Source organism: Ranitomeya imitator, chromosome 5 (genome assembly GCF_032444005.1).
Source record: "Ranitomeya imitator isolate aRanImi1 chromosome 5, aRanImi1.pri, whole genome shotgun sequence".
In the NCBI taxonomy this organism is placed as follows: domain Eukaryota; kingdom Metazoa; phylum Chordata; class Amphibia; order Anura; family Dendrobatidae; genus Ranitomeya; species Ranitomeya imitator.
Genome location: NC_091286.1, coordinates 343,890,077 through 343,913,398, shown reverse-complemented (window position 1 = coordinate 343,913,398; position 23,322 = coordinate 343,890,077). Strand labels below are relative to the sequence as shown.

The 23,322-nt window shown below is 44.8% G+C and overlaps 1 protein-coding gene across 2 annotated transcripts in view; it reads right to left on the bottom strand.

The window, feature by feature from the left end:
- The window catches only part of SNAP91 (synaptosome associated protein 91), a 182,533-nt gene that overhangs the window by 70,176 nt on the left and 89,035 nt on the right, over positions 1 to 23,322 (bottom strand). For both annotated transcript variants that reach the window (XM_069726428.1, XM_069726429.1), the window contains exons 7-9: positions 19,918 to 20,029; positions 14,618 to 14,724; positions 57 to 98 (exon numbers count right to left, since the gene is read on the bottom strand). In XM_069726428.1, coding sequence (XP_069582529.1) covers positions 57 to 98; positions 14,618 to 14,724; positions 19,918 to 20,029 — 261 coding nt within the window. The remainder of the gene's footprint in view (positions 1 to 56; positions 99 to 14,617; positions 14,725 to 19,917; positions 20,030 to 23,322) is intronic.

Sequence of the window (23,322 nt, the reverse complement as noted above, 5' to 3'; positions counted from 1 at the left end):
AAATTGGTAGCTAATTCCGAAGCATCACATTAGCTTTCATAGTAAAGGCTGCTCACCTGGGTAAGATCAGGGATGTCGCCCTTATCGATACCAACTTGCTGCAACACAAATATAACATAAGTAGAAGATACAGACAAACCCACAAGGAACAGACTAAGAGCTCGGCTGCATTGGTATTCCCATAGCAGGGAATGGAGAGTGCCGCATTTGTGTGGCCATCACTCCTGTCACTGCAGCTGGGGCATCAGTCCGAAAAGGAAAGTGGAGATTATTGGACCCCCATTCTGTAGACCGATACAGATCCCACAGTTAGCACCTGCATATATAACACATTTAAAAGGGCTGTCCAAAGGCAAAGTAATTTTGCCCCTAGCTCCCCATCTATTTAGTCCCGTAATTCTAAGCTATTTTGTAATACACTTGCTTTAAGAATTGCCTACCGTTCTTTATCTACATGGACAGCTAGTGTATTTTTTTTCTATTTGCGTTTTGATGACATTAATTTGAGTATCACCAGTGCATGCTGGGATACTCAAGTGTCATCAGGTGGCAGAGGTTGTGGTCGCTGCAGTAGCCCCTGCCCCCTCCCTGAAACAAAGAGTCAGTGACACTCGTGTCAGGGGCCGCACCATCCCCCACTGCGCAGTTCCTCCCACGCTGCCCACCTCCCTGCGCACAGCACCGGCTCTGTTGTTGGCTTCTGAATAGTAGTAAGTGTGGCAACAGAACTATGTCACTATACTCAGTAGTGCAGGAGAGTAGAGCAGTCCACTGAGATGACATCGCTGGTCTTTGCTGGGTATAGTGACCAGAGATGAGCAAATATTTCAATGTTCGGTTCAGATTAGAATCGCCGAATTTACAATATTTGCCGGGACCCTGATACCACATAGAACAGCTCAACTTGCTTTCATGTTGAGCCACACTCAGGTGCCACAAATATCAGTTTCGTAGACTACCATGGTCAGAAAAATCTAAGGATAGTAGTAACACGGGTAGTTGACTCCAAAGGAAGTGGAGGCCTGATGGTCTTGGAGGCCTACTGCTACAGGCAACACGCATGAAGGACCCAACCAGGAGTTTACACATTTTCAAAAATTTGTGGCAGACACCAACAAAGTGCATCAATTTCACCACAGTAAAAATAGTATAATAGGGACCAACAGGTCTACTACAGCCAACCCAGCAGATGTAGACCAACCATTACTGTTCACATTTTCACAAATTTGTGTTGTGCCACTATCTGCAGCAACAGCAGGTACAGAAGTCACACTAAAGATATCACATAGTACAGTTGCGCGACATTAGGAGATATTTCCTTTTTTTGTATGCTGCATTAGTCTTTACAATCTGTGAATGGGATGTAAAAGTCCTTGGAGATCCATGACTTGTTCATCTTGCTGAAAGTTAAGCGGTCTACACTTTCAGATGACACCCGGCTGCGCTTATCACTCAGGATACTACCAGCAGCAATAAAGACACAATCTGAGGCCGGTTTCACACGTCACTGGCTCTGGTACGTGAGGTGACAGTTTCCTCACGTACCGGAGCCACTGACACACGTAGACACAGTTAAATCAATGCATATGTGCAGATGTCATTGATTTTTTGCAGACCGTGTCTCCGTGTGCCAAACCCGGAGACATGTCAGTGTTCGTGGGAGCGCACGGATTACACAGACCCATTAAAGTCAATGGGTCCGTGTAAAACACATACCGCACACGGACGTTGTCCGTGTGCAGTGCAGGAGACAGCGCTACTGTAAGCACTATCCCCCCCACTGGTGCTGAAGCCGCGATTCAAATCTTCCCTGCAGCAGCGTTTGCTGTAGAGAAGATCTGAATCGTGTTTAAAATAAAGATCCATGTGCCCACCCCCCTGCTGTTCTTAAAATACTCACCCGGCTCCCTCGCTGGCTGGCGCAGCTTCCTGTCCTGGCCGCACCTTCTACTTTATGTACGGTCACGTGGGGCCGCCCATTACAATCATGAATATGCAGCTCCACCTCCCATAGGGGTGGAGCCGCATATTCATTACTGTAAATGAGCGGCCCCACGTGACCGCTCATACAGTAGAAGGTGCGGCCAGGACAAGAAGCAGCGCCAGCCAGCGACGGAGCCGGGTGAGTATTTTAAGAACAGCGGGGGGGCGCACAGGAGGTGGGAGGGGGGTGGGGTCATGGATTTTTATTTTAAACGCGATTAATCATATCTTCTCTACAGCAAATGCTGCTGCAGGGAAGATATGAGTCGCGGCTTCAGCAACAGATGCAGGGGACAGCGCTAAACTTTAGCGCTGTCTCCTGCACGGTGCGTGTGGTACCCAGTGGAAACACGGGCGGCACACGTGTGCCGCACTGATGTGCCACAGAAACGCACCAGCACACGGACATAGATAATTCCGGTACCGATTTTTCCGGTACCGGAATTATCTGGACGTGTGAGACTGCCCTGAGAGAATGCTGGCTGCCGGGCACAACAAAAACCTCCAAGGCATGTGAGGCGAGCTCAGGCCACTCATCAATTTTGGAAGATCAAAATGTGAAAGAGTCCAAACCCTCCCTGATGGTATTGATATTCAATTCTAGATGATTCTGCACCATCCTCTCTATTCGTTCACCACGTGTAAGACTTGCGGTTGTGCTGGTGCATGAGCTGGTCTAAAAAAAGACCATGGTGCTGTACATGAGAAGGGGTTACATGCAAATTACAGATATCACTTACAGTAAGCAAACTAACAATGACAGACTGGTACAGAGGGGTGATTGTTTCTTCCACTTACACCACTGCTGCTAATGTTTTGGCATTGACGAGTTGATGTGCCATAGGCTGGAAGTGTAGAGCTGCGATGTGGACTGTGTGCTTCACTGCTGTCTTGGGGAGAAGCTCTCTTAAGGTTGTATAAAAGCATGTTTTGATACACCAGCATTCGCGGGTCCCTTTCCAGGGCGGGAAGCATCTGGCAAAAGTGGCAACCCAGTGGTCAGCACTATTTGTAATCATAACTATACGGGGATTATGTTGCAGCAAGAAGGCACTCATATGTCAGGCTCTACCATGAGGTCCAAACCCATGCTGTGGTGGTGGCTGGGTAACACTGATGCTCGTTTCCTCCGTCCCCTCCTGCCAACAACGAACAGAGATGGGAGGATTATCCACTTCATTAGTTGCTCGCCCATTACCTCTTTCTCCTCCATTTGTTCCTCAGATCTTGCACCTTCACTACCTCGCCATTTTAAAGAACTACACAATTGTGACAGTACTGGCCTTAGGGTCAAGGGTATTGATGCCCTAAAAATTAATATCAGAGGCAGTGGGCTGTCCAAGAGATTGGGTAGGCTGGAGACGAGATGGATTTGGCAACTCCATACCGTTCAACCATTCGGCCTTAATGAAGGCCTTTCTTTTGCGCCTTTTTTGTAAGTCTCCCAGCTGCTGTGCATTTTTTAGTTGTGCTTCCACATACATTCTGCTATATATTGTGGTTTGTGATTTTAACTTTGCTTGTTTTATCCCAATTTTAGTGCCATGAATGTGGTCTGTACATTATATGAAGTTTGACAGCGTTGTTATCGTATACCATATGGAACTGAAGTTATGGCTTTTTGCAGCAATCGTCCTCCTCTATAGATATATTATATATCCTACATGATATACAGTTATATGAAAAAGTTTGGGCACCCCTATTAATTTTAAGCTTAATGTTTTATAAAAATTGTTTTTTTTGCAACAGCTATTTCAGTTTCAAATATGTAATAAATGTTGGACACTAATGTTTCTGCCTTGAAATGAGGTTTATTGTACTAACAATTATTATCGTTCAAGCACTATTTAATTATCATGGTTGACATTCTGTGGACACTGTGCCTTATTATTTTTCCATTTGTGCTGCTGTCTTTAGTATTTATTAAGGATTATAAATGTATTCTGTAGGGTTTATACTCACAAACTATGGGCAAGCTGTTCCCGGTTTCAAGATGGCCATACTTTAACTTCCTTCAATAATATGGCCGCGCCGCAACTTCCGGTTATGCGCAGATCACTGGGTACTTCGTAACGCCCATCCTTCCGGCCGTTCCCCGGCGTGTGGTCACATGGGCCCGTGTGCACCAGTGTCAGTGGGTGTTCTCCAGCTGTGATTGGCGATTGGTACAGGCACACTCATGTTCGGTATAAATGCAGCGCCCCAGAGTCCTGGTCGTTGCAGTAATGTCGCTCTGCCACTTGGGGGCACTGATTTCCACCTGCAAAGGGACCTTTGGATGTGCCTTCTGACCGGCCGGTCTCAGACAGCCCAGTTAGCAGTTCTCTGGATTGAGGATCCCGAAGTCTTCATTAAAAGGTAAAGAGACTGCAAACCCTGTGTCCTCGTTATTAACTGCGCCTCACACCATCACCACCTGTGGGAATGTATTCCATCAAGCTGCCATAACACCACCCCAGTGGGCCCCAAGCAGCGTCGGTCACCCTGACCGAATACCACAGGTGGCGTCACGAAACCTTAGCCGACGTTCATCACCCCTTTTATTGGACACCCCTTAGCAGGGTCACGGACCGGGTCCAGCCACAGTGACAATCCTAGAACTGAGACAGAGGACCGGTACCGAGTACCCCGCGGCCCTGCGTCTGGGGGCGCTCCATAAATATTTGGGATCTTTTACTTTTTGGCATGCCCCCCCCTTGAGGAAGGTTGATCCGAAACGCGCGTCGGGAGGGTGGTGAATGCGTGGTGCAGAGTCTATCATCTACTACCACTTGGTATGTGATACTACATTATATAAATGCCCCATCTGTATAGTGTATTGCTCTCACTTGTGAGCGAGACATTGGTTCTTGTTTGTACCTTTGATTGATTGGGATATTCCCTTCTTTTGGGCAACATATTATATGTAATTATGGGTAGTGAGAGGTCTGTGCTGCTCCGGTCGCCATTAGGCAGTTTTGTTGTTCCTGCCAATTTTAGCCCTTGTTGTCACTTTTTGACCGTTTATATTTGTATTGATATCTGAATAAAATTTATATTTTACTACTCTGGACTAGTACACTAATTTTCTTCTGTGGTGCTACCTTCACTAACAGTTTGCCTGTTATCACCAGCCCCCCCTCGATCGCAGTAATCCACACTTCTTTGGCAACCGCCTGTATGACAACAGTCTGGAACTTTGAGACAATGTTATCCCTTTCGCGTCCTCCTCTGCATCCTCCTCTTCTTGGACCAGCATTTTCTCTCGCAGGCTATTCAAAGTCTGTTCCAGCATATAGATGACAGTAATAGTAATGCTGCTGATGGCATCCATCAACGCTAACCATCTTAGTAGCCATTTGAAACTGTGCAGCAGGGTGCAGGGGTCCTTAGTCTATGCCCACTGAGGTTCAGCGGAGACAGCCCTGTACGACTACGCTCTCCAAGGAATATCAATTTTAACATTGGCTGATTGCTGTGAGCACTGGCTGCGAAGTATGGAGGTGGTGTGGATTCACTCTGCACTGTTGGAACGCGTCTCATTAAGACAGAGGTTGAGGCGCTAGAGGAGAATGCAGAAGCAGTGGAGGAAGTTCTTAAATGTAGAGGTTTGTCCTGCAAGCCTTGGGGATTCCAAGACTTGTGGAGCAGCGCCTACTCCCACAGCCAGTCAGCAAGATTTAACACCCTTGGCCATGCTTACTCGTCCAAGTATCTGGGGTGAAATGCACCCTGGCAGACAGAGATTTAGTCAAGGAACGGGGGATGTTGTCTGCAACATGCTCGTGTAGTGCAGGCACAGCTTTCTTAGAAAAGTAATGGCGACCGTGCAATTGATACTGGGGGATTGCGATGGCCATTAGCTTTCGGAAACAGTCTGCATCTACCAGACGGAAAGACAGCATTTTTGTGGCCAACAGAGTGGAGATGGTGGAGTTCAACCCCTTAGCTTTGTCATGCTTAGGAGAAAATCTTTTACGTGACCACAACTGCAGTACCATGGGCTGGCTGCAGTGCTGAGACAGGGTGGAGTACGGTGAGCCAGACAAACTGCTGGACCGTGAGAGGTGCAGGCGGAGATGTTACGGTGGAGTGAGAAAGTTGTGGAGTGCTCGTTCTCTGAGGTCAAAAAACAGCAGGCATGTCCGCTTCCGTTACAGCGGACATCAGGCTCTCAGCCAGCGTGACTGGAGCGGATTAAGAACCCAAGGTTCTGCTGTCTAAGACCTGCGTCTCAATAGTTGACATGGTTACAGAGGAGAAGGAAGAAGCAGCAGATGCGATTGATGGGGTGGCTGATAAGCATTTTAGCACAGTGGGATTCAGAGTAACACATGTTGATTGAGCATGTGAAGGTTCATACATGTAGTGAAATTGTTACACTTTTTACCTCAATCTGGTTTGGGTTGTGTTTTTTTTTGCCAAGTTGGCAGATTACGTGCGTTGGCTCATCATTTGCAGTGTCACAAAAAGGCCCAGGCTAGGCAACCCCTGCAAGCTGCAGACCCGCGAACGCTGCTGGTCACAGCCACAGTTGAGGCTGAGGATGCATTGCTCGTCGTGGCTGCGACGTAACCTCCTCGTCTTCCTCCTCAGATGACCTATTCAGCTGGGTGCCTCTATGTTCATGCCAACTGGGATCTAACACCTCATCACCTTGCTCTTGGAGTCGCCCTCCTCCTCTTCCTGCCCTGACAGCACAGTACAGTCCACGTGAGCCTCAGATATCTGAGTCTCATCAGGATCACCTTCGCACTGGGGGTTAACGCCTGATGACTAGGATCAGGATGCTGATCAGACCCTACTTTGTCCTGCCCTGGATCCGAGAATAAAAAAGAAATAAATAAATAAATGTTGGGCATAGGTGCAGATTTCCTTCTTTTGACTCTGTGAAGCTTTTGAGTACACTTCTGATGACCATGGCATAGAATGTGTGAACAGCTCTTTAGACTCACCCATTAGTGGTTCCATACAGTCAGATGAACTGTTGGAGTTGGGACGCATGGGGAAGCAAGGGTAATTTAGGTGCCACCTCTGTGGACTGTACCGGGTGTGATGTTTAGGTGGGGGAAGAGGAAGAGAGGCCACTTGAAGCGGCGCTTGCCATTCACTCGAGCACATGCTCTTTCTGGGCCTCATCAACAAGGCGCACTGCTGTGCGTCTGCCAAAGATAGGTAGTGGAGTAGCCCATCCAGTAACAGAAGTTGTCACTTGTCTCTGCATAGGACGTAATGTTGTTGGTTCACTAGTGCCTTCACAAACAATACCACCTACCCCATGTATACCTTGAACACCAAGCCTAATTCCCCTTCCACCACGGCCTCACTTTTTCACCCAGTCCTGTTGCCAAGATAGTATGGTAGGAGCACAATATTAGCAACAAAAAGCATTAGATTTTAAACTCTGCACCAGCTCTGCTAACAGCTGAATTTCTGTTGCAGTAAATTACAAGGTGAAGTATGGCTTGCTGAATCGCGTTACTCACAGAAGAAATAATTGTTTGAATAAGGATGAGGCCTGTATGACAAAGAAGATATGCTACAAACAATTTGAAAGTGAGATGAACAATTTCAAATTCTGATTTAGCCTGCTGCATCACGTTTGTAAAACCCAAAAATGTTTACCATGTGCAACAGCTCTGCACACAATTTAATCACCACAGAATTACAATGTGGGATATGGTGGCCTGTTTCACCTGTAGCAACAGAATTTATTTTTTGTTGTTATGTGGGTGAGGTCTGCAGACAGCTTAATTTCAACCCAGCAAAATGACAACGTGGGATATGACGAGCTGTATCAAACTTAGCAACAGAAAAAAATGTATAATTTGTTTTTAATGTGCATGAGCTATGCACACTGTGGAATTTTACTGCCACTAAATAAAGTGAGATATGGCATGGTGAATCACACTAGCAACTGCCCCAAAAAATTATTTCTTCGTGCGCAACATCTCAAAACACAGAACTATGTCACCACAGCACTAAATGACAAGGTGGAATAAAGCAGGCTGTTTCACATTTAGCTAGTGAAAAAAAAAAGTAATTAAACCTACCAGTAATTATATTTCCAGGAATCCATCCTAACAGCACCATTGGAGGACGTCCTCCTTACCCTTGGGGGGACAGGAACAACAAGCGGTTGAAAAGACCCTCCCCTTACCACCCACCAGTAATTTTCCAAAGTACCACATCTGGATGGATGCAAAAAAAAAAAAAAAAGTTTATTAAATTATACTCCAATGTTACATCACAGTATATAATACAATTTTGCAGTGGGAGGGAACTAGTAGTGCTGTCCGGGTGGATTCCTGGAAATACAATTACCGGTAGGACTAATTACCGTTTTCCAGTTCACCACCTGACAGCACCATTGGAGAAATACCAAACAATGGTAATCTTCGTGTGGGACTACTGCATGCAGTACTTTTCTACCAAAGGCTAACTGACATCAGCTTATAGTCTCTAGCAAAGGTAGAAAGACTGGTTCGAGTCGCTGCCCTACAGATCTGCTCTGCTGAAGCTCCCCCCTTTCTGCCCATGACGTAGCCATAGTTCGGGTTGAATGGGCTCTAAGGATATCTGGGGGATCTTTCCCTTGGGCTCTATACGCAAGGTCTACAGTAGTTTTAAATCCACCTAGCAATGGTAGACTTTGCTGACTGCAACCTTTATTTGGTCCCCCGTACTATACGAACAGGTTCGTGTCATCTCCAACCTTCGGTCGCCCTTAGATTCTTTAAAACCGTCTCTCTAACGTCCAGGTTATGATAGATGCCCTCTTGAGTTTTCTAGGATGTTGGCAGAACGAGGAAAGGATTACTTCCTGGTTGATATTTGTAGATGAAACGACTTTGGGGAGAAAGGCTGGGTTAAGTATTAAAACTAATCTGTCCTCAAAAACCTGAAGGTTTGGGTCCTGTATGGATAATGCCTGCAATTCCCCTAATCTCTTGGTGAAGTGATGGCTACCAAAAAGGCTGTTTTAAAAGAGATTGGCTATATTCATGTCCTCTGATAACAGGTATGAGGATCTACACAAGGCATTGAGGACTAAATTTAAGTCCCAGGGTGGAGATGATTTTCTCACAAGAACCTTGCAATCCAAGGATGGGAGGCCAAGCAAGTCACATAGGCTACGTTCAGACTAGCGTTGTGCTAGTGTGCGTCGGGTTAGCGTCGGGCGACGCAGCGGCGGCGCACGCGTCATGCGCCCCTATGTTTAACATGGGGACGCATGCGTTTTTGTTTGTTGCGTTTTGCGACGCATGCGTCTTTTTTGCCGCAAGCGTCGGACCAAGAAAACGCAACAAGTTGCATTTTTCTTGCGTCTGATTTTCGGCAAAAAATGAAGCACGCGTCGCAAAACGCATTTTTTTTGCGTGCGTTTTGCCGCGTTTTTGCGTGCGTTGTGTCGCCGACGCAGCGGCGCACAACGCTAGTCTGAACGTAGCCTAAGGGCCGCAATCTGTACTTTTAGAGTACTAGGCTGTAGGATGACTTTCTCCTTCAGGAAGGAGATCTCTAACCTGGTGGACCATCCCGAAGAACCTGAAAGTGGGAGTTCTTTGGGTCCTTTGGCATCTGTGGTAATGGTGACACAGTGATAGTCAGTATGGGTGGGGCGGACATATAGGAAGAACATACTACCAGGGGAAGTGGAGTCCGGAGATGATCATTGAATTTCAGGGAATTTTATGCGATTTGCAAAGTGCTTTACCAAGCCCAGTCACAGGTCAGAGACAAACACGTAAGGATATTGTCCGACAATACAATATGACAGCAGTGGCGCTTCTGAGGCATCAAGGAGGTCCGAGACATCCATCTCTACATTACCTAGCAGACTAGATTTTCAGATGGACAGAAAAATCAGTCAGATCCATCTCTGCAGTCCACCTGGAAGGTGCCAAAAATCAGGTGGCAGACTATCTGAGCAGAACGCCAATAGATCCCAGAGAGTGGGAGTTAAATCCAGAAGTGTTCAGCAACCTATGCCAGCAGTGGGGAACACCTCTTCGAGAGAACTTTGCTTTCTGTCCCAAATTTTCAGAATGTCCTTTTGTAATCCCCGTGAGTGAAATTGACTCCACTTCACACAGGGAATACAGGCAGTCATTAAGCCCAGAATGCTCATTGCCTCTCTTACAGAGGCAGGGTTCTCTCTGAACCGGCGTACGCTCTCGATTAATGCCACCTGTCTCTCTTCTGGCAGAAAAGATGTTCTGGTGTGGGAATCTAACATGACCCTCAAAAATTTTATTCTGGAATGTGGGACTAGATTTGATTTCTCCCAAATCACAATCCACCCCAGTTCTTGCAGAATGGAGTGTGTGAAATTGCAGTAGATTTTGAGGAGCTTCTCGGATTTCGCCATTATTAAAAAGTCATCCAGGTATGGTACTATGGAAATACCATGACTCCTTAAGTAGGCTACTACTTCTGACATCAGCTTGGTAAATATCCTGGGGGCAGAGGCTAGGCTGAAGGGAAGACATCTGAATTGAAAATGATAAATTACTCCCTTGTTCATCAGAGCGAATCTCAGGAATTTTTGGTAGGAAGCAAGCGATACATATATGCTAGCCACCTTAGGGAGAGACCCAAGTTGGGCTAAATGTAGCGGGACGAAAGAGACCGAAAAGCCCTCTACTTAAAGGAAATACATAGTGGATGCTTTCCTGAAACGGAAAGTACTTGCAAGCAGCATAATACAAAGAATAGCAGGTTTACCCAGAATCCTTTGCAGTAGGCAGAGCTATGCAAATCATCTTTCCACCCCTGTCTAATCCACAGCACTTGGAACCGCCAAGCGTGCAATGCTGCGGATTAGTTTCTAAATTTACACAGCCAACCAATTCCTACCCAACTTGGGTCTCTCCCTAAGGTGGCTAGTATATATGTATCGCTTGCTCACCGAGCCCCACTCCATACAGCCAACCAATTCCAGCCCTGTGCTGATGAGGGCCTAAAGCCCGAAACACGTGTCCACAGGTAGGAATTGGTTGGCTGTGTAAATTTAGAAACTAATCCGCAGCATTGCACGCTTGGCGGTTCCAAGCGCTGTGGATTAGACAGGGGTGGAAAGATGATTTGCATAGCTCTGCCTACTGCAAAGGATTCTGGGTAAACCGGCTATTCTTTGTATTATGCTGCTTGCAAGTACTTTCCGTTTCAGGAAAGCATCCACTATGGTAGGATGCAAGGATTGGGACATGGTAGTATGCACTCTTTAGATCTAAGGTGCACATCACCATGTCCCTGTCTATCAGAGGTATTGTGGACTTTATAGACTCCATCCTGAATCTCCTGTATCTTATCCACCCGTTCAGGGGTTTGAGATTTATAATTGTCCGGGAGTCTCCCGATTTTTTTTTTTTTTTAAAGAGGTTTGAATAATGACCTTTGCCTCTCTCAGGGATGGGTACTGGGACAATTGCCTCTACACTTAACTGCTGGATGTCTGGCCACATAAGGGAGTTTAAGAGGGGATAGGATCTGGTTACTGTGAACCTTTCTGGAGGAAGGCTGGTGAACTTTAGCCTGTAACCCTGACCGATTACTTGAAGAATCCATGGATTTTTGGATATTTTCTGCCAACTTCCTAGAAATTTTTGTAACAGACCTCCCACTCTGATGTTATTTGTTAGGCTTCCCTGAACCAGGACCCGGGAAAATGAAAGGGCTGGTATTTTTTTGTATTTTTTTTTTTTTTCAGGGAACCCTTTCTTTTTGTCTGAGGCTTTTTCTAAAATGTCATCTAGAATTGGCCCAAACACTTTACCCCCTGAAAATGGGATCCCACAAAGTTTATTCTTTGATTGAATATCCCCTGACCAAGTTTTTAGCCAGATAGCTCTTCTGGCTGCATTGGACAACGACTCGCTTCTGGCAGCAAATTCCACCGACTCCGCTGAAGCGTCCGCCATGAATCCTGTTGCAAGCTTTAGTAATGGCAAGGACTTGAGGATGACATCTCTAGAGGTTTTAGCCTTAAGATGTTCCTCTAAATCGTCCATCCATAGGTGCATGGACCGGGCAACAGAGGTTGCTGCTATATTTGCCCGTATTATTGCTGCTGAGGATTCCCAAGTTCTCCTAAGCAGTCCACCCGCCTTGCAATCCATTGAATTCTTTCAACACAGAGGAGTCCTTTAATGGAATCGCCATCTTCTTCGCCACTTAGCCAATGGCATATCTATCTTGGGAACTGCATCCCACACCTTTATATCCTCTGGATTAAAGGGCAAACGGAGTCCAACGTCTCTAGGCACCACTAGTCTCTTCTCCGCTTCCTGACACTCTTCCAATATCATGGAGCGGATGTGATTATTCACCGGAAAAACTCTAGTAACATGGGCATGTAGGTCGCCAAACATCTCATCATGGTTCGAGGTTTCCTCTGGGGTGTCCTGTAACTGCATGGTGTTACGAACTGCCTGCAGGAGCTCGTCCGTATCTGTAGCCGAGAAGAGACATTTCTTTCCTCTTCCTATTGAGTCTTCTCTTTCTTCTTGATCCAACTCTCCGGAATCTTCTTCATCAAAAGAAGGGCTGGACTCCCTCGGTCTCTTCCGTGAGGTCTGTGGTTCTGTCTGGCTGGTCTGGGGAAGATTCAGACTCGAGATGGAAGCCCGAACCTCCTGACGTAACATTGCGCTCATGTTGGTCAATAATGAAGTCTGCTCCTCGCCTACGATTTTAGATGTGCATGACTTGCAGAGCGGCTTCTGCCAGTTCTCTGGTAACCTAGCCGAACAAATGGGACATTTACTCTTCCCAGGCTTTTTCTTTTCAGGTGCAGGGGTGGGAGCCTCTCCCTATAACACACAGAGATCCCAGTATTACCAGGAGTGGCATTGTGGTATGGCTTAGAGTAGCTACTCACATGCCCCTGTGTCTCGTGCCCTCCTCACCGCGTCCACATGGTGTGACGATGCTGAAGAGCCTCTCCTGGGGCCGGTGCAGCCGCTGGAATCTGCCCACCGACAGACGCAGAGTGCCCCATCGACCGGAAGCGATGCGGCCACCACGGCCTGACTAGGAGATGCGGCTGCCGTGAACCAGGAAGTGGCCGCTACACAACCAGCAGCTGGCGACAAGACAGAGCCCCCGGCGTGGAGGAAGCAGACCCGACCCCAGGAGCAGCGCTACACTGGGGAGGCTGAGGGACCCCCCATCGCAGGTATCAGCCGCAGATATCTTGCGGTAGGGAAAAGAAAGGCTGGGCCCCCCGATCACCACCATCTGCACAGCACCGTCGAAGGACCTGTTTGCCATTCCTATCCACAGTGGGACAGGAAAAACACTGGTGGGTGGTAAGGAGAGGGTCCTTTTAACCGATTCTTGTTCCTGTCCCACTGAGGGTAAGAAGGACGTCCTCCAATGGTGCTGTCAGGTTGTGAACTGGAAATAAAATTTAGAACGCTATACTCATGCATGGAGCACAATAGAAGCAATGCACAACACACTTGTATGATATGTGTCCTGTTCACTTTGTCTGTGGACCTCAGTAATGGCAAAAAAAATTGCTGAAAGCCAATTTCACAATCACACAGGACACTACCTAGCTAAACTATCTGACTAATGAACAACTGCCTAGCTAACTACCTAAAATCTAAACACTGCCAGCATCAGGAGCAGCCTCACTGCACTGTTACAGTGACAAAATGGCGCTAAAACAAGATGTCCGCCCTTTATATGGAGAGGACATGTGATTTCAGCAGCCAATTACACAAGCCGTTGTGTCAGGACATTGTAGATGTTTCCTGTGCCCTAACTGGCTAGCTGCAATGTGCACACAAATTTAGGGGGGGGGGGGGGGGGGAATGTACAGTTTACAAGAACTCTACGCCTCTGAACTCTGCAAACCACCTTCCCCCATCAAACACGTGCCAAACGCTCATGATACACCACCATTATCATTGCACAAGCACTGAAAATACTTGTGTCGCAATGCAAATATTTTCCCGCACTTTTTACAGATTTTTCACAGTTTTATAAAATTTTTGCTCATGTTTCTGATCATGAATGTGCCATATTTGTGCCGAATTTATGTTTGGCGAATGGATTTCTCAACAAATTCACTCATCACTAATAGTGACACAGCAATAGTAATAAGTTGGCAACAGTGCGAAGACAATAGAGGACGTGGTGCGCAGGGACAGCGCCGTGCTCAGCGGAGGTAGCGCAGGGACAGTGCAGCCCCTGAAACGAGCGTGATCCTTTGTTTCAGTGAGGGGCAGAGGCGGTGTCGGCTTCTGCCCACTGATGACGCTTTGTTTGAATATCCCAGCATGCACTGGTGATACTCAAACGAAATCATCATCAGACTGGGCGTAGAGAAAAAAAAAAAAATACACTAGCTGTCAGTGTAGTTAAGGAAAGGTAGGGGAACTCTTAAAAATTGTTTAGATTATAGGACTAAATAGTTGGGAGAAAAAGGTTTGGCCTTTAGACCACCTCTTTAAGGCATTTCAGATCTGATGTGAGACTATCCCTTTAACCAAAAAAAAAAACGTAAGTTTGGAAATAAGTTAACCCCCCCTCCCCCAAGAATAGCTATATGACATACTAGGAAGCAGTCTGTGTAGTCAAAACCTAGCATCAGACTACTGTGTATTAAAGGAGTATCTAAATTTTTATTTTTTTACCCACTTACCTCTGCAACTTTCATAAACTCTGAAACTCTAGTCATTCTGGTCAAAAACCGCTTATAAATTTCTAGAGCATCCTTGCATTGGCCTTTCTTCATTTCAAAGAATTTCTCTGATACAAAATGGAAAAGACAGGGGGGGGGAAAGAAAAAAAAAAACCAATGTAAAATCTAATAACAGAACTGTAAGCCACAAACTGACAAAATGTTTAGCTGAAGGATCCATTCACACGTTGCAGCAAAGACTATACAGCTTTACCATGATTTTGAAATTTTATAAAGTTAGGGCAAAAATACGCAATCATCGCCAATTTGCAAAGTGTTGACACAGCCTTAAAAGGGTTGAGGTTGATCACCTTTGGGGACAATTTTTTTTCTTCATCACTTAAAAATATATGTAATTGGGGTTAAAAATAATTATTGCTATTGGGTTTCATTACAAAATTTTGCACAGTTTCAGAGCCTGTCAGCATAATTGTGCACAGTAACCTACAGACAGTGTCAGGTTGGCGCCGTTATACTGATTAACATGATACCTTGGGTTGATGAAATCCGTCTTGTGGTTGTTTAATCTTTACATTCAGTTTTGAGTTAATGATATGCTAACTCTGGGGCAGCCTGTGGGGGGGGGGGGGGGGGGAAAGAGGGTGAAGGGTCTGCATGTGATGCTCTGCTTAGGTAGTCACAATGCAATGACAGGTCACTGATCCCTCATTGACTTTCCCCCTATTTTACATACTGCGCTTGAGCAGTTCATATTGTCGTCTTTAACCCCTTCTTTACTCCCAAGGGTGGTTTGCATGTGAATGACCGGGCCAATTTTTACAATTCTGACCACTGTCCCTTTATGAGGTTATAACTCTGGAACGCTTCAATGGATCCTGGTGATTCTCACATTGTTTTCTCGTATTGTACTTCATGACAGTGGTAAAATTTCTTTGATATGACTTGTGTTTATTTGTGAAAAAAAATGAAATTTGGGGAAAAAGTTCGCAATTTTTCAACTTTGAATTTTCATTCCCTTAAATCAGAGATATGTCACACAAAATACTTAAGTAACATTTCTCACATGTCTACTTTACATCAGCACAATTTTTTTTCTGTTAGGAAGTTATGAGGGTTAAAATTTGTCCAGCGATTCCTCATTTTTACAACACCATTGTTTTTTTTTAGGGACCACATCTCATTTGAAGTCATTTTAAGGGGTCTATATGATAGAAAATACCCAAGTGTGACACCATTCTAAAAACTGCACCCCCAAGGTGCTCAAAACCACATTCAAGAAGTTTATTAACCCTTCAGGTGTTTCACAGGAATTTTTGGAATGTTTAAAAAAAAAAAAAAATGAACATTTAACTTTTTTTTCACAAAAAATTTTACTTTAGCTCCAATTTATTTTATTTTACCAAGAGTAAAAGCAGAAATAGGACCCCAAAGGTTGTTGTACAATTTGTTCTGAGTACGCCGATACCCCATATGTGGGGGTAAACCACTGTTTGGGCGCACGGCAGAGCTCAGAAGGGAAGGAGCGCCATTTGACTTTTCAATGCAAAATTGACTGGAATTGAGATGGGACGCAATGTCGCATTTGGAGAGCCACTGATGTGCCTAAACATTGAAACCCCCCACAAGTGACCCTATTTTGGAAAGTAGACCCCCTAAGGAACTTATCTAGATGTGCGGTGAGCACTTTGAACCCCCAAGTGTTTCACAGTTTATAACGCAGATCCGTGAAAAAAAAATAAAAAATTTTGTCACAAAAATTATTTTTTTATCCCCCAGTTTAATTTCTCCAGAGTACGCAGATACCCCATATGTGGGGGGGGGGGAAAGCACTGTTTGGGTGCATGGCAGAGCTCGGAAGGGAAGAAGCACCGTTTGGAATGCAAACTTAGATGGATTGGTCTGGGGGCGTCACGTTGCATTTGCAGAGCCCCTGATGTACCTAAACAGTGGAAACCCCCCACAAGTGACCCCCATATTGGAAACTAGACTCCCCCAAGGAACTTATCTAGATGTGTTGTGAGAACTTTGAACCCCAAGTATTTCACTACAGTTTATAACGCAGAGCCGTGAAAATAAAACATCTTTTTTTTTTTCTCCCACACATTTTTTAGCCCCCGGTTTTGTATTTTCCCAAGGGTAACAGGAGAAATTGGACCCCAAAAGTTGTTGTCCAATTTGTCCTGAGTACGCTGATACCCCATATTTTGGGGTAAACCCCTGATTGGGCACACGGGAGAGCTCGGAAGGGAAGGAGCACTGTTTTACTTTTTCAACACAGAATTGGCTGGAATGGAGATCGAACGCCATGTCACGTTTGGAGAGCCCCTGATATGCCTAAACAGTGGAAACCCCCCAGTTCTAACTGAAACCCGAACACACCCCTAACACTAATCCCAACCCTAACCACACCCTTAACCCTAATCCCAACCGTAAATGTAATCCAAACCCTAACTTTAGCCACAACCCTAACCGTAGCCCTAACCTTAGCCCCAACCCTAATGGAAATAAATACATTTTTTTAAATTTTACTATTTTTCCCTAGCTAAGGGGGTGATGATCGGGGGGGGGGGGGGTTTGATTTACTTTTATAGTGGGTTTTTTTAGTGGATTTTTAGGCTTGGCAGCCGTCACACACTAAAAGACGCTCCACATTTTGAGAGCTATAATTTTTCCATATTTTGTTTCACAGTCATGTGAGGTCTTGTTTTTTGCGGGACGAGTTGACGATTTTGTTGGCACCATTTTTGGGCACGTGACATTTTTTTGATCGCTTTTTATTCCGATTTTTGTGAGGTAGAATGAACGAAAAACAGCTATTCATGAATTTCTTTTGGGGGACGCTTATACAGTTCCGCGTTTGGTAAAATTGATAAAGCAGTTTTATTCTTCGGGTCAGAACGATTACAGCGATACCTCATTTATATCTTTTTTGTTTTTTAGTGCTTTTATACGATAAAAACTATGTAAAAAATAATTATTTTTGCATCGCTTTATTCTGAGGACTACAACTTTTTTATTTTTTCGTTGACGCTGTATGGCGGCTCAGTACCATGGTTATTTATATCCGTCTTTTTGATTGCGTGTTATTCCACTTTTTGTTTGGCGGTATGATAATAAAGCATCATTTTTTGCCTTTTTTTACAGTGTTCACTGAAGGGGTCAACTAGTGGTTTTATAGGTCAGGTCGTTACGGGCGTGGCGATACTAAATGTGTACTTTTTTAATATTATTTAGATAAAGAAATGAATTTATTGGAACAATATTTTTTTTTCTTTATTTAGGAATTATTATTATTTTTATTTTTTTTAACACATAAATGTTACTTTTTTACATTTCCCCAGGGGGGACATCACTATATACATGATCAGATCGCTGATCTGACACTTTGCAATGCACTGTCAGACCAGCGATCTGTCAGGCAGTGAAGGAGGCTTGCCGATGCCTGGTCTCAGCAGGCACTGAGAAGCCACCTCCCTTCAGGACCCCACAGCCATCTTGGTGCTGGGGGTCTCCATGGAGACTCTTAGGACAACTCGATCACATCACGTTGCTCTGAGGGAAGTGTGCAGGGAGGGGGCTCTAGATGCTTCTCTATGCCACCAGAATGCTGCGATCTTGTTTGCAGTGTTTCGGGGGTCAAAGTGCCGGGAGCGGTCCGTGACTCGCTCCTGGCACTTAGTGCCGGTGTCAGCTGTGAGAATCAGCTGACACCCGGCCCCAATCAGCCGCACACCCCCCATATACGTATTGGGTCCATGGGGATTAAGTCCCAGGTCACATGGATGGAATAGTACATCTGATTGCAGAAAGGGTTTAAAAAATAAATGAATGTAACTACATCAGCGATAGATGCTACTGTGAATGCGCCGCCATTTTGCTGCAGTTACTTAAAAAAAAACAACAACAAAAAAAACCACACAATATGAACTACGCAAGTGCAGTATTTAAAATAGGAGGTAGGTCACAGAGGGATCAGTGACCTGTCATTAAGGCCATAAGGATCAATATGTAAGCAGAGCACCACCATGAAGCCCCCACACGGGCCGCCCCTGAGTATTAGCATATTAACTCAAAACTGAAATTAAAGATTAAACAAACAACTACAAGGTATCATTTGAATCAGTATAATGGCACTGACCTGACACTGTCTTGTCTGTAGTTTACTGAGCACAAAGAGAATAAAGAGAATCTGCAACCTAAGCAATCTATATGGGCATGTAGGTCATAGGAAGCTGAATAAATAACACTGACATATGCAATCTGATGTTTTTATTCCAGAGAAATCCATGTTTTTCTTACATGTAATGAGCTTTCCAGGCCGCACACAGATCTCACAGACAATCTGCCTCAGAGATTATTTGAAATAAAATGGAATGCCCCCAGTGTGAGACATGTAACCAACATGTACAACTGAACAGCTTTGTCTCTTGAAAACACATTTGCTGCAGCTCTCACAGCTCTGATATTGCAACAAGATTGCAGCCCTATCTGACAGAGCTGGAGGCTTAAGGTACCGTCACACTAAGCGACGCTGCAGCGATACCGACAACGATCCGGATCGCTGCAGCGTCGCTGTTTGGTCGCTGGAGAGCTGTCACACAGACCGCTCTCCAGCGACCAACGATGCCGGTAACCAGGGTAAACATCGGGTTACTAAGCGCAGGGCCGCGCTTAGTAACCCGATGTTTACCCTGGTTACCATCGTTAAAGTAAAAAAAACCAAACACTACATACTTACCTACCGCTGTCTGTCCCCGGCGGTGTGCTTCTCTGCTCTGGCTGTGAGCGCCGGTCAGCCGGAAAGCAGAGCGGTGACGTCACCGCTCTGCTTTCCGGCCGCTGTGCTCACAGCCAGTGCAGGAGGAGTGCAGAGAAGCAGAGCGCCGGGGACAGACAGCGGTAGGTAAGTATGTAGTGGTTGTTTTTTTTACTTTAACGATGGTAACCAGGGTAAACATCGGGTTACTAAGCGCGGCCCTGCGCTTAGTAACCCGATGTTTACCCTGGTTACCAGCGAAGACATCGCTGAATCGGCGTCACACACGCCGATTCAGCGATGTCAGCGGGAGAGCCAGCGACGAAACAAAGTTCTGGACTTTCTTCCCCGACCAGCGACATCACAGCAGGGGCCTGATCGCTGCTGCCTGTCACACTGGACGATATCGCTAGCCAGGACGCTGCAACGTCACGGATCGCTAGCGATATCGTCTAGTGTGACGGTACCTTTAGAAGAACCTGCAGATAAAAAATGGTGGCCATACACCAAGGACAGTTTAATTGCACTATTCACACATACTTACCCAATAAGTTAATTATTCCATCATTATAACATGCAAACAACTTGATAAGATCTTTAAAAAGAAGCATAAAAGCAGCATTTATAACACCATTGGTCAGTTCATTTGGGTGAACCTGCAACAAAAAGAAATAAGATTACCGTAGCATCCACAATAGGTAAAGGTAACAAAAATACACAATATTAAAAAAAAAAAAAAAAAAACACACCTTGTGAAAATTAGCAAATTTCTATTTGTATACCCCAAAATAAAGTAAGGAACTGAATATCGCCAAGTGGATAAGATTTATATCCTATAAACTACTGGTTAAAAAAAAACAAACAAACCCACACACTTCCCTGTATAGGTTTGTTAGAAATGTATATTCTGCCTGAATACAAGCCAATTAGCTACACACAGGGAATGCACATGATTATTCATTCATAAGCAGCTTCCCCAGGTATAATGGCATTAATAACAGAACCTGTCCTTATGGCTTCCTGCAATATATTATTACTAATTATGTTCCCATGCAGATGGCATTCTCTCACAAACAACTACGTTTCTGTACAGAAAAACAGTCATTATCCATCAAATAACAAATCCTGACATCAAGAAGTCCCAAGCCTAGAAACTTGTTAGAAGCTGTATACAGTTTTGTCTGTTTTCATCTGAGGTCTAATAACCTTCTTGTAGCATTGAAAAAATGTCAATTTTGGCTCCTGGTCAAGTCATTTTTTTGTATTCCAAATTGAACAGTTAGTGACAGTGCCGCCACATGAAACAGTAATTCTGTGATTCAGTATCGGACAGCGAATTGGAAAATGGGATTCATCTCATCATCTTTCCACCATCTCATAGATCTTCCATACCTGACCTATCACGCTTTCCCCCGTACCGGAAGTCCGCTGCCTCGGAGTAACCCTTGACTCTGCCCTGTCCTTCAAACCACACATCCAAGCTCTCTCCACCTCCTGTCGCCTCCAGCTCAAAAATATCTCCAGAATCCGTCCTTTCCTCAACTGTCAAGCTACTAAAACGCTTGTGCATGCCTTCATCATCTCCCGCCTTGACTACTGCAACATCCTTTTCTGTGGCCTCCCTGCTAACACCCTTGTACCTCTCCAGTCCATGCGTAACTCTGCTGCCCAAATAATTAATCTCTCTCCTCGCTACTCCTCCGCTTCCCCCCTCTGCAAATCTCTTCACTGACTCCGATTTCCTCAGCGTATCCAGTTCAAATTACTAATACTGACCTACAAAGCCATCCATAACCAGTCTCATCCATATATCTCTGAACTAATCTCCCGATATCTTCCCTCACGTAATCTCCGGTCCTCCAAAGACCTCCTTCTCTCCTCCACATTTATCCGCTCCTCACCCAACCGCCTCCAAGACTTCTACAGGATATCCCCCATCTTCTGGAATTCTTTGCTCCAACACGTTCGACTATCATCCACATTCAGATTCTTCAGAAGGAACCTGAAAACCCATCTCTTCAGGAAAGCCTACAGCCTGCACTGACCCCCGCTGCCGCCTAAATCGCTACCAAAGCTACCGCCTCACCAACACCGGAGCTCCTGCAACCCTCAACCTACTGTCTCCTTCCCCATAATCCTGTAGAATGTAAGCCCGCAAGGGCAGTCTTCCTCCCCCCTCTGTATCAGTCTGTCATTCTTAGTTTGCTTACTGTAAGTGATATCTGTAATTTGTATGTAACCCCCTTCTCATGTACAGCACCATGGAATCAATGGTGCTATATACGGTAAATAAAAAATAAATTGCAAAGCTCCTATAAATCACATCTGAAAATCAACTTTAGGCAAAATGAAAGGGCTTTAATTTACTCCACTTCTTGAACACAACCCCCACAAAAAAAAAAAACACACACCACATGTTACCCTAAAAGTGAAGTGAAGTGTGCTCAAATAGTTACATAGTTAAAAACAAACATGCCCGTGAAGTTCAACAGAGGGATGGGAAAGGACATCGCCTTCCCCAGAAGACCTAATCTTCCCCTCCGGATCCCAATTGTTGATTCACTAGACAAAACATTTAGAAAATAAATTACGCAAAATTTGAAAAAAAAAAATTACAGTAAATGATCTTAAAAACCACAAAAAAAACACGCAAAAAAAGACACCACCACTAGAGTAAAATATGGACGAGTGCTATGCGATAAAACATTGCATAGCACTCGGATCACTGTTAGTCTATGGTGCAGCTCACATCACTTTTGTTTTCTCTGGCGTATTCCGTGTGCGAGTGTATATCGGCCAAGTCTCGCCAATGCAAGTCTATGGGTGCGAGAGAAAAAAAAAAAAAAAAATCGGACAACACACGGATCAGTGTGACAAATACGCACACATTTTCTTCATTTCAGCCCATTGAGCCATTAAATTCAATGGGGAAAAGCAGTGAGAAATGTAAAGCCATATGCATGTCATACGGATACATAGGTGCTAGAAAATCTCATCATCGCATTACACACGGATGACCATACAGAGAACACTTGTGCGACTCTCAGCAGGAAGACTCAGACCGATTTTCCATATGGTAAGTGTGACCCCGGCCTTAAAAAAGGTTGTTCACTACTAGGACAACCCACTCTTGATTTAAATGTTTAGCTCCTATAAAATAAAAAAAATAAAAAGCTCAGATGCAGCTCCCGTGCCACCGCTGGCCTAGTGGGGTCAGCATTCTCGTTCCCAGGGGTCTCGTGTGACCGTTATGACACGTGAGCCCTGCTCCCAATCCGCGCTAGCATCGCTGTCCTCACCTTCGTACGAACAGCGATGTTAAATAAAGACACAGCCACAATAAAGTATTTTACTGAAATAAAACACCACACAGTTTTCTCATCTTTGTTGTTCTGCTAATTCCACGAATCCCTCGATCTCCTGCAAAAAAAAATTAAATAAAATAACACAAATACTCCCTGTTTCGATGTAGTCCTTAACCCCTTTACCCCCAAGGGTGGTTTGCACGTTAATGATCGGGCCAATTTTTACAATTCTGACCACTGTCCCTTTATGAGGTTATAACTCAGGAACGCTTCATCGGATCCCGATGATTCTGACATTGTTTTCTCGTGACATATTGTATTTCATGATAGTGGTAAAATTTCTTTGATATGACCTGCGTTTATTTGTGGAAAAAAAAAACGGAAATTTGTCGAAAATGTTGAAAATGTCACAATTTTCCAACTTTGAATTTTTATGCCCTTAAAATCACAGAGATATGTCACAAAGTACTTAAGTAACATTTCCCACACGTCAACTTTACATCAGCACAATTTTGGAACCAACATTTTTTTTTGTTAGGGAGTTATAAGGGTTAAAAGTTGACCAGCAATTTCTCATTTTTACAACACTTTTTTTTTTTAGGGACCACATCTCACTTGAAGTCACTGAGGGTTCTATATGATAG